The following is a 13,772-nucleotide window of genomic DNA, read 5'->3' as shown; positions in this document are numbered from 1 at the left end:
TTTTTCCATCTTCGCAAATCACTATGTGGAATCAACAACAGAGCTACATCGCTGCCACAGCTCTCTTCAAAGAGCACTGATGTGACACATGTTTACAGGGAACAGTCCAATGAATATCACATGAACAACTTGTTGCGCTAGTGCTGACCTCCTGTAGTGATTTCGAGAACTTTTCAAACCACCCTCATATTAAGTTGAATGGACAACTTTTAGATTTGTGTGATTTATTGTGTAATCAAAATTTAACAGATTCCTTTTAGTATTCATCTGAATTATTTCACACTTTTTATTATTTTGAGTCAATTGCCACTCTTCATACTATGCAGAAATCTTGTCTAAATCATTTTACAATTGGATTTGACCATCTGATGATTACAAGGTAGCAAATGACAGTATCATCTGCAAACAGGCCAAGAGGGCTGTTCAGATTGTCACCTAAATCATTTATTTATCAGGGCTATTCAGAAAGTAGGGAACATTTCCATCTTACACCGCTAGGTTGCGCACTGATCTCGTATATTTTGGTATGTGCGTGCTTGGCAGCTCAGTCAGCATCCATCCGTGACAGCAGAAACTTCTCTGCCCATCTAGTTTTTTCGATATTGGAATTTGAAATGTGCACTGCAATCGAAAATCCCACCAGTTGTGAGGTGCAGTCTGTGATATGGTTTTTGTTGGCGAAAAACCTAAAACCTATAGAAATTTATTGTGAACTGTGCAAAGTGTACAGAAAAATGTAATGAGTGAATGTTCTGTCCGAAAATGCTGCATTTTGTTTAAAAATGGCTGAACCAATGTTCATGATGAAGAGATGAATGGACACCCGAGCATTGTGACTGACGATCTCGTTGCTAAAGTTGATAAAACGATTCGTGAAAACCGTCACTTCACAGTAACAGAGCTTTTGCTTTCTTTTCCACAAGTTTCATGGACGTTTTTGTTTGAAATTGTCACTCACAAATTTTGTGCACGATGGGTGCCCAAAATGATTACAGAGCACCGTAAAGAACAGCGAATGTGGGCAACATTGACATTTCTGGAGGCCTACCACAAACATGGTGATTCATTACTGGGTTGAATCGTAACCGGTGATGAGACTTGGGTGAAACACGTCAATTGTGAGACAAAATTATAGTACATGGAGTCAGCAAGGAAGCTGATGGTGACAGTGTTTTGGGATAGGCAAGGTGTGCTTCTTATTGATTTTCTCAAACATGGAGCAACCATAAATTCTGCCCAGTACTGGCAAACTGTGCCCAGCCTTAGAAGAGCAGTTCAAAACAAACGCCGAGGAAGCTGACATCCAAAATTTTGTTTTTGCGTGACAATGCCTGACCTCACATGGCAAACCAGACTAAAGAACTCCTAAATTCATTCAAATGGGAAATTTTCCCTCATCCACCCTACAGCCCTGATCTCGCACCAAGTGACTTCTGCTTGTTTCCCAAGATGAAGAACTGGCTTGCAACGCAGTGCTTTGATGACGTGGACCTCCAGATGGGTGTGACTCACTGGCTGAAGTCTCAAGTGGCAGAATTTTGTGACAAAGGCATTTCAAATCTTGTCTGCTACTATGATAAGTGCCTCACTGTGTTTGGTGACTATGTGGAAAAGTAGTATGTCAGTCGCTCTTTCATATGTATGTAATAAGATTTATTTCTTGTACTTAGTTTTTTTTTAATGCCAAAACATTCCCTTCTTTCTGAATAGCCCTCATATATATCAGATCAGAAACAGCAGGAGGGCATATAACACTTACTTGGGAAATACCAGATATCACTTGTTTTTCTCTATGACTTTCTGTCGGGTACTATTAACTGTGACCTTTCTGACAGGAAATCACGATTTTCATCACTACAAATGTGGAACATATACAATTTACAGAAGTAACTTATTTTCTCTGTGTGATGTTAAGTACTTTACTTTCTGTGTGTAATGCTAGTGATATTCAATCACAATCAGATGATAAATGGTTTGACCAGTCTTCTTTCTCTTGATTTTGTATACAAGTGGAATATGTATTCCATAGTTATTGTTATGGATGCTGCTGCAGTTCCTGTATCATAAATAAAGTGCAGGTTGTAACATAATTTAATATTAAAAATTATAAAATGTTTTAATGTGGTATTGGGCAACATACTTTCATAGTACCTCCATTTAATATTTTTTAAAGTACTGTAAGGAGATAGTATAGGACTGCATCTGTACAAATGAAAAATATAAAAATGTAGACACTGTGTGCATTATTCATCATAGTTTGCTGTAAAAAAAAAATGCCATTGGTGGTCTTGTTTTTTGCCTGTGATTTACATATAAGAAACTAGATGTATGTAATTCAGCTTCTTACCAAGTAAAAGTACAAAGAAGCACCCTTGCATGTCAGCCATGTTGACTTTGTGGTTGGAAACATCAGATGCAGATGCTATTTGTGTACAGCGATCCCCAGAGAGTCTGCTGTCAGCCTCCCACTTTTCGATAAGACCTGACTGCTTTATCCGCCTTATCCTGCAATACTTAAAGAATACTAGTTATGTGTATTGATGTTTATTTTCTGTTAAACGTTAGTAAAATTGAAAACAAGACTGCAGATTAATTGTTTGTTAAAGTTTTCTTAAAATTTAAATCATATAACAATCTTCTGTATTAGACTGAAGAATTGAGATAATCTGAGTTCCTGAAAAATGACAAATCAGTTTCCCAAGGCAGTGAATTAGAAACTTCAGCATGAATATGACAGATTATGAAAGAAAAATATATAGGTACACTGTAATATTGAAAGTCATATATACCAAGAGTTTGGTTTTTAACAGAAATAAATGTGAGTGGATAACTGAAAGCTCACTACTTCCATTCTTAAAAACCATGGCCAGGTTCTGGTTAATAATCAGTCACTATTAAAACTTTTTTGTTTTTGTAGTAATCTGACAGTTAAAATGTACAGCATACCATTGTGCAGTGCACTTTTATGATAGTCAAGTCAATCAACAGATCCAAACCTTCCATTCAGTATTGTCTCATCACAACCATATCCAAGTCCAAAAGCATGGTCGTCAGTGAAGTACAAAACATAACAAAACAACGAAAGCACATTTATTATGAACACCTATTTGCAGTTAGAAGAGAACTGAACTCCTGGATGGAGAGTGTTCGTATTTGTACAAATTTTAATATTCAAGAATACATAAAAATAAGATATTTTGAGAATCTTCCTGAAATTATAAATACTAAGTAAGAAATGATGGCTGGTAGTTTGGCCTGAACTGGTGACTTGTAGCATGCTAGACAGTGATGCCACACTGCATGTTACACAGGTCACAACATTGTTCACTCTCAAGGAGAAACAGTGATATGTTTCTTCAGAAGTCCTTATTGGGGCCAACTACAGCACCCTGGATGTAGATATTGTCAATGGTTCTAGAATGACATTTTCACTCTACAGCGGAGTGTGCACTGATATGAAACTTCCTGGCAGATTAAAACTGTGTGCCGGACCGAGACTCAAACTCAGGACCTTTGCCTTCGTGGTGAAGTGCTCTACCAACTGAGCTTCCCAAGCACAACTCACGCCCCATCCTCACAGCTTTACTTCTGTCAGTACCTCAACTCCTACCTTGTAAACTTAACAGAAGCTCTCCTGCGAACCTAACAGAACTAGCACTCCTGAAAGAAAGGATCTTGCGGAGACATGGCTTAGCCACAGCCTGGGGGATGTTTCCAGAATGAAATTTTCACTCTACAGTGGAGTGTGATCTGATATGAAACTTCCTGGCAGATTAAAACTGTATGCTGGACCGAGACTTGAACTCAGGACTTTTGCAAAGGTCTTCCATGGTTCTTACCAATGTCAGATCTTCCCTCTGTTCAGCAGCAATGCCATTTAAGCAATGATGAGTGGTATTTTGGTCCATACTGCTGTGTTCTACCAGAAGGCTTCCCTGAAATGCAGTCAGTTACCTTGTGTTTGCATTCCTTTTGCATACCACTGTCACATGATAATCCTGAACCCTCAGTGATGATATTGAAAATCAACCCAACAGATCCTTCAGTCTAGTCAGCCAGTGTAGAGAATTGTGGTTCACCACAACAGCCAATGTTTTGCTAAATAAATGCAGCTGGAACTTGTTGATGGCCCAAAAAATTGCAGGGCACTCTTTCTCAGTTGTAGAGTAGTTCATAACATACACTATCACATTTTCAGCACCTTCCTGAATTTGTACTAGAACTGTGCCCATCCCATAACTACTATCTTCATTTTGAAGTTCTGTCTCAGCATACTTGTAATATACTGCTGGACTGGAGAAAATGATGGCATCTCCTTAAGGACAAGGAAAGATCTTTCTTGAACGTCATTCCAGGAAAGTTTTGTGTCTCCCTGTCTTACTTCTTGCAAGGGATATGCCTTGGTACAGAAGCCCTTTGTGACTCACTGGTAGTACGATGACATTCCAAGAAAACTTTTCATATCACGAATATGCCAAGGGGTCAGAAAAAAGAAAACATCATCGGAATAGCAAAGACACATCATCCATTTAAGGTGTTGAAGCAGGTTGTCCATCATACACTCAAAGTTGGCTGGAGCATTACATATTCCGAACAGCACAAACTTGAAAACTTGTAGAGGCAGCCAGGAATTAGTCACTCCAGAAACACCATGTGCCATCCTCTTCATTCACAAGGACCACAGGAGAGGATCAAGGACACTCTGAGTATTCCAGTATGTCATCCAGCAGTATCTTCACTTCCTCTCAAATTAAGCATCATTCCAGTGACACGCTATACAAGCACTGGCTAATTGGTGGATGATCCCCAGCATTGTTACCTTGGCCTTCTCACCACTCTCAATCTGAAATCACTCAAAAATTATTGCTAAGCAGTTAACACTCACTCATATTGTTCCTTGGTTATGCCAGATCTTATTGACATTTTAACCGTAGCTTCCTCCACTGCTTTGTCTCTAGTGGTGCTGAAGCATGATTCTTGGTCAATGGCACTGGGCTGCCTATCCTGAACTTGTTCAGCTGTTCCAGTGTACACAACTTTGGGGATGAATTGTCACTGTTTGTGACATTTAGTGATTTGAAATTCTCCTTGACCACAAATAATGCTTATGAACATCATTGATACACAGATTTCTTTTGTGTGTCTTTTTTCAATCAACAAAAGCTTCACATTTTTGGTGAGCATCTAGACTAACAACTGGAACTCACCTCATTGAGGGCGGTAGGATAAAAATGGGGAACAACAACCCAGAACAATCTTTGTTATGTGTGCTTGTTGGAATAGCTTTGCAATTTGGAGCTCTGATCTTTCACAGTTTATGACTTCTTGTGATGCCTGCAAGATATCCTATCTGAGAATAACATTAGGACCTTATACTGCTAAAACAACAAGTTCAATGGTATGTGTTCTGCCATTAATAGTTATTCTTGCAATACATGTTCTTGTATGTATTTACCGTTTGTGGTCTTCAGCACAATCTCCTTCATACCACAGACTACAATCTTTTTGAGTTGGTGATGACAAGCATTCAACACTGCAGAAAAGGAAGCCCTAGAGTCAACTAACACCCAGGCAGGTTGGCCATTGATGATGATGTCAATGAAATTTCCTAACATCTTGGTAACAGTTATCCCTGGAAGTCTGTCTGTGGTAGTCTCACCTCTGCAGATGGTTGCCTCATTTAGTTTTCATGAATTAAATGGCTAGGCAAATGGCTGGTACTCCTGTACAGTAAAAGAAAACAGCTATGACTCACTAGAGTGTGACCTTGATGGGTATAATAACGGGCTTTGTCCCATAGGTCAGCTATAACTGGCTACAGTTGACTGGCATAAATATGTCCGGCAGTGTAGTAATCATCAAACACTCATTTTCTTTCTTTGTGGTAGCATATAACTTGTCTAGGGCATCCACAGTGCAAAAACACCTGTGTGTTGTCCTCTGTCTTCTAAATGTTTGCTCTGTGGAGCATTATTTAGATGTCCAGTAATTCTCAATAATAATAATAATAATAATAACCAAACAAATAAATCCTCTGAGGTTTTTAGGTTTTCTAGATCAGTTTTTGTATTTTTCCAGTCATATTGTGCTTATTCTGTAACCAAGTCTGATCCTTCTATGATAAAATCTACAAATTTTGTCAATATGTAGGAATATAATGAAGGCTTTAGTCTAGGTGGAAAGGAAAAACAAAACGAACATGGTTGATTTCAACAATAAATAAACAAACTGGTATCTGACATCAGAGTTAAGCATCAAAAGTAATATGAAAGAAAAATTACAATCTTACTGTTGCATTGGGCTGGGCACAGAAGCTTCATGGACCTACCACATCCAAAACATAATGTGATTTTGTAAAGGGCTCTATGGCAATGCCTCAGGAGATGGCTACTGTTTTTGCATGCAGCCATTAGCACTTTCCAGTTGAAAGCTGGCAACAGCGCTGTGAGCTGCTGGGGATCTATTTACATCATTTAGACTATAGATCCAAAGAGGTTACAATGGATTCCTTCCCAAGTGGGAAGGGGAAGCTGAGCTTCAGAATGCCTTTGAGAGTGGTGACCCCATCATAACAGCAGCTTATATATGTGCATGATTAGTTTTTTGTGAACTTGGAGAAGTACCATATCTGCATTGCCTGAATAAAGGACACCAGAAAGAAAGGATTATATTTCAGCATGTTTCAGCAGTCTTAGGATGAGCTCTAGATACCGAGATATCCACAGAGGGTTGTTTTTCTTTCAATTTTTTGTCCATCCTGCTCCATTTCCTACCTGAAAGAAGCTGCATAAATATTCAGTCAGATGTGACTCTTCAATCAGTCCTTGATAAGGTTTCAAAGTGGTACAAAGATTGGTAATTTGCTTTAAATGTTCAGAAATGTAAAATTGTGCCCTTCACAAAATGAAAAAAAAAAAAAAAATGTATCCTATGAGTATAATATCAGTGAGTCACAGTAGGAATCTGCCAACTACCTACAAATACACTGGTGCAACACTTTGTAGGGATATGAAATAGAATGATCACTTAGGCTCAATTGTGGGCAAAGCACATGGTACACTCTGGATTATTGGCAATATATTGGGGAAGTGTAATCAGTCCATAAAGAGGTTGCTTACAAATCACTCATGCGACCCATTCTGGTATATTAGTCAAGTCTGTGGGACATATACCACATAGAACTAACAGGGAATACTGAATATATATACACAGAAAGACAGCAAGAATGGTCACAGACCCATCGTAGACTGTCACAAAGATGCTGAAGAAGCTGAACTGGTAGTCACTTGAAGATAGACATAAACTATCCTGAGAAAGCCTACTTACAAAGTTTCAAGAACCAGCTTTAAATGATGGCTCTAAGAATATACACTAATGGCCATTAAAATTGCTACACCATGAAGATGATGTGTTACAGACATGAAATTTAACTGACAGGAAGAAGATTCTGTGATATGCAAATGATTAGCTTTTCAGAGCATTCACACAAGGTTGGCGCTGGTGGCGACACCTACAACTTGCTGACATAAGGAAAGTTTCCAACCAATTTCTCATACACAAACAGCAGTTGACCAGCATTGCCGGGTGAAATGCTGTTGTGATGCCTCGTGTAAGGAGGAGAAATGCGTACCATCACGTTTCCGACTTTGATAAAGGTCGGATTGTAGCCTATCACGATTGCAGTTTATCATATCGCAACATTGCTGCTCGCGTTGGTCGAGATACAATGACTGTTAGCAGAATATGGGATCATTGGGTTCAATAGGGTAATACAGAATGCTGTGCTGGATCCCAATGGCCTCGTATCACTAGCAGTCAAGATGACTGGCATCTTATCCGCATGGGTGCAACGAATCATGCAGCCACGTCTCGATCCCTGAGTCAACAGATGGGAACGTTTGCAAGACAACAACCATCTGCACGAACAGTTCAATGATGTTTGCAGCAGCGTGGACTATCAGCTCAGAGACCATGGCTGCGGTTACCCTTGGCGCTACATCACAGACAGGAGCACCTGCGATGGTGTACTCAACAACGAACCTGGGTGCACGAATGGCAAAACATCATTTTTTCGGATGAATCCAGGTTCTGTTTACAGCATTATGATGGTCATATCTGTGTCTGGCGACATCGCGATGAACGCACATTGGAAGCGTGTATTCATCATCGCCATACTGGCGTATCACCTAAGGTGATGGTATGGGGTGCCATTGGTTACACATCTCAGTCACCTCTTGTTTGCATTGATGGCACTTTGAACAGTGGATGTTACATTTCAGATGTGTTATGACCCATGGCTCTATCCTTCATTCGATCCTAGCGAAACCCTACACTTCAGCAGGATAATGCACGACCGCATGTTGCAGGTCCTGTACGGGCCTTTCTGGATACAGAAAATGTTCGACTGCTGCCCTGGCCAGCACATTCTCCAGATCTCTCACCAATTGAAAACACCTGGTCAACGGTGGGCGAGCAGCTGGCTCGCCACAATATGCCAGTCTCTACTCTTGATGAACTGTGGTATCATATTAAAGCTGCATGGGCAGCTGTACCTGTACATGCCATCCAAGCTCTGATTGACGCAATGCCTAGGCATATCAAGGCCATTATTACGGCCAGAGGTGGTTGTTCTGGGTACTGATTTCTCAGGATCTACGCACCCAAATTGCATGAAAATGTAATCACATGTCAGTTCTAGTATAATATATTTGTCCAATGAATACCCGTTTATCATCTGCATTTCTTCTTGGTGTAGCAGTTTTAATGGCCAGTAGTATATTACAACCCCCTACATATCACTCACATAGGTATCATGAAGACAAGATCAGAATAATTACACCTTGCACAGAGGCATCTTAACAGTCATTCTTCCCACACTCTTTAGGAATAGGAAAAAACTCTAATAACTAGTACAATGGGATGTACCCTCTGTCATGCACTTCATAGTAGTGTGCAAATTATAGATGTAGATTTAGACTTTTTTCTCAATGTAGTGACTCATAAGCAAGCAGTCTTCATATTCCAAATAATATTTACATTATGATTTCTAATATTATCTTGGTGACTGGATTGTAGTCCATCTCATAAGGCAGATTAGAATTATTCGTGGTGAAGATGGGAAATTCACAATAGCTTAAACATATAACAATCTTTGTTTTTACTCAGATAAATAACATATGTCTGACTTTACATTCATTCTCATTTTTTATATCCAGTAGCTACCCACTCCAGCTTTGTACAAGTAGCACTAAGTATCTACAGCTGGATAACTTGTCTGGGATATCAGTATATTTGTTTATGGGCCACTGTGTAATATTATAATTAAAATACAGAGACCACCATTAGGTAGCTGACTAACTTCACTTTCATATAACTGAAGCCAGTAGCCCAACTCCGGTATCTGTTTGACATGAGCTACAAAGCACCCTTTGCCATGCTATATTGGTATAAAGCACCCTCTGCTACATAAAATTGGTACAAAGTACTCTCTGCCATACAACATTAGTATAAAACAGAATCTGTCACGTTGTGGCACTGGCACAAAGCACCCTCAGTCATATAACATTTGCAGCACCAGTCCGGTGGAAGCTAGGAAGTACCCTCTGGCATGCAATATGGGTAAAAACACCCTCTCCTATGCAACATTAGCGTGGGGCACCCTCTGCTACACAACATTGGTATAGTGGATCTTTAGCCACACAACATCAATATGAAGCACTTTCTGTCACACAATGTCACTATAAAGCTCCCTCTGCCACACAGCATTGTTAGAAAGCACTCTCTGCCATGCAACATTGATATGAAACACTCTCTGTCCTGAAACATTGATAGGAAGCATGCTGCACCATGCATATTCCAGCACCAGGGGGGGGAGGGGGGGGGGGGGGGAATTGCTGACATGCGACACAGGTACGAAGCACTTTCTGCCATACAACATCAGTACAAAATACCTTCTGAGATGTAGCATTGGTATGAGACATCCACTGTCACTGAACATTGATATGGAGTGCCTGCTGGCATGCAACATTGGTAGAAGCATCCTTAACCACGTAACATTGGTACAAAATACCTTCTGCCATGAAACATCAGTATGAAGCATCCTCTACCATGCTGCAACACTGGTATGAAGGACGCTCTACCACATAACACTGACACAAAGCAACCTCTGCTATATGACATTGGTGCAAAACACCATCTGTCACAAAACACTGATATGAAACATCATGTGTCTTACAAACATTTCCAGTGCCAATCCAGCACAAGCTAAAAACAGCCTTTGCCACATAACATCTGCGTAAAGCATTCTGCTGCACAACACTGGTATGGAGCACTCACTGCCATGCAGCACTGATGGGTTGCAGTCTCTGCCAGATAATATTGGTATGAAGCACCCTCTGCCACACATTACCACAAAGTACACTCTGCCGTGCAGCATTGGTATAAAGCACTCACTGCAATGCAACATTGGTATGAAACACCTTCTGCCACACAACATTGATACAGTTCACCCTCTGCGACATAAAACTGGCATAATGTACTCTCTGCCCTGCAATGTCAGTACAAAACACCCTCTGTCTCTACTCAGCACCCTGCACCATGCATTATTTCCTGTGCCAGTTTGGCACAAACTGCAAAACACCCTCTGTGGCTGCTCAAAGCTCTCTTCGCCACACAGCACTGATATGAGGCACACCCTGCCAGAGCAACATTGGTATGAAACATTTTTTGCCATGAAGCACCATCTGCCACGTAACATTGGTATGGAGTATCCTCTGCCACAACATGGTGGCTGGAGCACTCTACTGCCACAGGAGACACACTAAGGCTGCCGGACTGTAGGACCAGGCCATGCAAGCTACTGTGATTCCGAGTTCTGCCATTCACCATTAGAAGGCTCTGGCAACATTTAAACAGCAGCAGTGGACTGTAACTCATCATAATTAAGCCACTTTGAATGAAATATTTATAAATTATATACACAAAGCTGAGATTATACCACAAATACAGACAGAACCACAGCAGCAGACTTAAATTTACATACGTATAGATTTTCTTCCTATAACACCCTGACCAAGTGCAGAGGTGCAGTGGTTAACCACCTGGACTTGCATTTGAAGAAGTCATAATTAAAATTCTATTTCAGACATTCTAGTTGAGTTATCCTGTGGTTTTCATAAACGAGCTGAGGACACTGCAAAGACAGGTTCTGAAATAAAGTAATATGTCATATCTCAACCCATCTTGGCAACATGAGCTCATTCCATGCTTCAAATGAAGTTGATGACCTCTTAGTGTACTGCTGCACTTTGTTCACTTTGTTTTTAAAATGTATAACAAGAAATTAATACTTTGTAAACATGCAAAGTGCTGTCCACCAAATATATTTTCTGTTACCATAAAATTGTTATGTTTGAAATATGAAATATGCTCTTAGACTTCTGTGACACAAATTATTTGAGACAGGAAAAAAAGGAAGCACTGAATAAAGGTATGAATATTTATTACTCACTCTTCATTTATCATCTCTAAATATGGACTATCCTTTGGTAGAATCATGGCAACTTCTTCTTCAACAAAATTTTCATCACCTACAAGAGAAAATATTCAGTTTTATTTTAAGACATAAAGACACAAATAATCAGGAAAATCTTTGAAACTTCATGAAAAGAAGGTATTTGTTTTATAGTGACACAAATGTTCAGTGAGTAATTTCTAGCTACAGATTTTTTTGTACATTACGCTTTAAAACTCCAATGCACAAGTGCTTTACACACATACGGTAACTGTAGTGTCAAGTTTTATTTTTTGTCGTATGAAACAGGAAAATGAATATTATTATTATATTACTAGTTGTGTCTATAGTCTGCTGTGATTGCTTTAGATAATTCAAGTAAAGAAAATAATTAGATTCTAAAGGTTAAGGACTATCAAAAATATAAGACAAAAATATATAAGTAGCTTTTATATAACATCTACATAATGGTGCTGCTTTATTCAGCACCATCCATAATTGTTTCTTGTTATTTACATTACAGATGACAAAGGTTGTTAAAGGAAGGACAATTAAGGGTGATGGGAACAATATTTACCTATATGCGAAGTTTGCACCGATAATAAATAGGTAAATTAGCATCATTTAAGAGAAAATGAGCTCTTATGTACCAGTTATTGAAACAGGGACAACTTAAACAGGTCTGATATTACACAAATTTCAAAACACTTAAAAGAAAACCAATGTTGAATCTCTAGCTTTGTGGAGTGCTCTCGTCAGGATAAAAGAATAGAATAAGAAATAGGGAGGAGAAAGGATAAGATGCACATGTGCGGTAGTAAGTAAAAGATTGGAACAAATTCACTTATTTTCCAATCTAATAAATATAATAATTCAAATGACTATACATGAAATTATATAGGTCTATTATGACCAGTACCTAATAGACAGAGCATCAGAAAGAAGCAGTGTACTTATAATTACTATTTCTTTCTATTTTAATACTTTTTTGCTTACTTCATTTTTCTAAAAGTTCTCTTTCATAGTTAGATGTATGAAATATAGCATATTTCAAAACAAATATAGGGGTTTTAAGGCTTTGTAGCACTTATTACATTCAAGTTACTGCTTACTATATTTTTCTAAAAGTCCTCTTTCAGAGTTAGACATATAAAATATAGGGTATTTCAAAATGAATATATGAGTTTTAAGGATTTGTAGCATTTATTGCAATCAACTTACAACTCAAACAGTATACAAACAAGTATATCTGGACGCAAAGGGAATAATATGAAATAACCAAGATTGACTGAAGAATGTTGATTGAGCGAGACTTTCATATGTAGCTCGTTTCAGAAAGCTAATCATGAATTAGAAATTCCAGTGACATCTGGGTGGAGACTACAAATGAAATGATAGCAGTTGTTACAATCTCTAACGCCAACAAACTATGGTTTATATGCAAATTTTGCAAAGAAATGGTGGAGGTTTTCCGGATTGTGTCACCTTCAGTGATGAAAGTTCACCTAAGTGAACCCACCACAAGATGATATGGCTGCAATGGAATTCCCTTAAATTGAATACTTTTTGTACCATGTCCTGGCAAAAAGTTTACAGACCTTTCTTTCTTGGTGAAGCAACTGTAACTTGTGTTTCTTATCTTGATGCACAGGAACTACAGCTCTTTCCTCAATTGGAAGAAGCTGACCCACAAAACTTTTTTTTGCAGGAACACAGTGTACTGCCTCAATGGCATAACTCAGTATGCCCTATTGTACCCAACTGTACCCAGCTGCTGGATTGGCCACAAGGGGCTGGATGATAGTTTGTTTTGCATGACCTCCATATTTAGCACAATCTGATGCCATGTAGTTTTTAACTTTGGTAGTTCATAAAGTTCATTTGTACATGCCTCCACTACTAGCTCTTCTACACGACTTTGGAAACAGCACTGTTGAGAAAATTATTCCAGGCACGCTAATCAAGGTGTGGGAAGAACTTGTCTATCAACTTGTGTGACAAGTGGTACTCACATTGACAAAAGTAGAAAAAAATTGAGTTGCTCTTTCATTTTATGTATTATTTACAATTGTAAGCTGCATGTAATTAACACTAGGAACCCTTAAAACCAAAATATTCACTTTGAAATGCTCTGCATAGGTCATGAGTCAGAAAAAAGGTTTGGGTTATCCACAAATTATTTATACTGTTGCAATTTTACACAAGGGAAAAAAAAAACTGAAATGAGATGAGCTGTAACAAAATGATGGAAGATGGAAAA

The 13,772-nt window shown here is 38.9% G+C and overlaps 1 protein-coding gene across 1 annotated transcript in view; it reads right to left on the bottom strand.

Moving 5' to 3' along the window:
• Positions 1 to 2,243: 2,243 nt before the first annotated feature.
• LOC126354706 (ionotropic receptor 93a) overlaps positions 2,244 to 13,772 on the bottom strand; it is a 328,580-nt gene continuing 317,051 nt past the window's right edge. The window contains exons 14-16 of the mRNA XM_050004573.1: positions 11,510 to 11,588; positions 2,348 to 2,505; positions 2,244 to 2,260 (exon numbers count right to left, since the gene is read on the bottom strand). Coding sequence (XP_049860530.1) covers positions 2,244 to 2,260; positions 2,348 to 2,505; positions 11,510 to 11,588 — 254 coding nt within the window. The remainder of the gene's footprint in view (positions 2,261 to 2,347; positions 2,506 to 11,509; positions 11,589 to 13,772) is intronic.

This window comes from Schistocerca gregaria, chromosome 1 (assembly GCF_023897955.1).
Source record: "Schistocerca gregaria isolate iqSchGreg1 chromosome 1, iqSchGreg1.2, whole genome shotgun sequence".
Classification (NCBI taxonomy): Eukaryota; Metazoa; Arthropoda; class Insecta; order Orthoptera; family Acrididae; genus Schistocerca; species Schistocerca gregaria.
The sequence above is the reverse complement of the archived record's forward strand: the minus strand, read 5'-3'. Positions and strand labels throughout refer to the sequence as shown.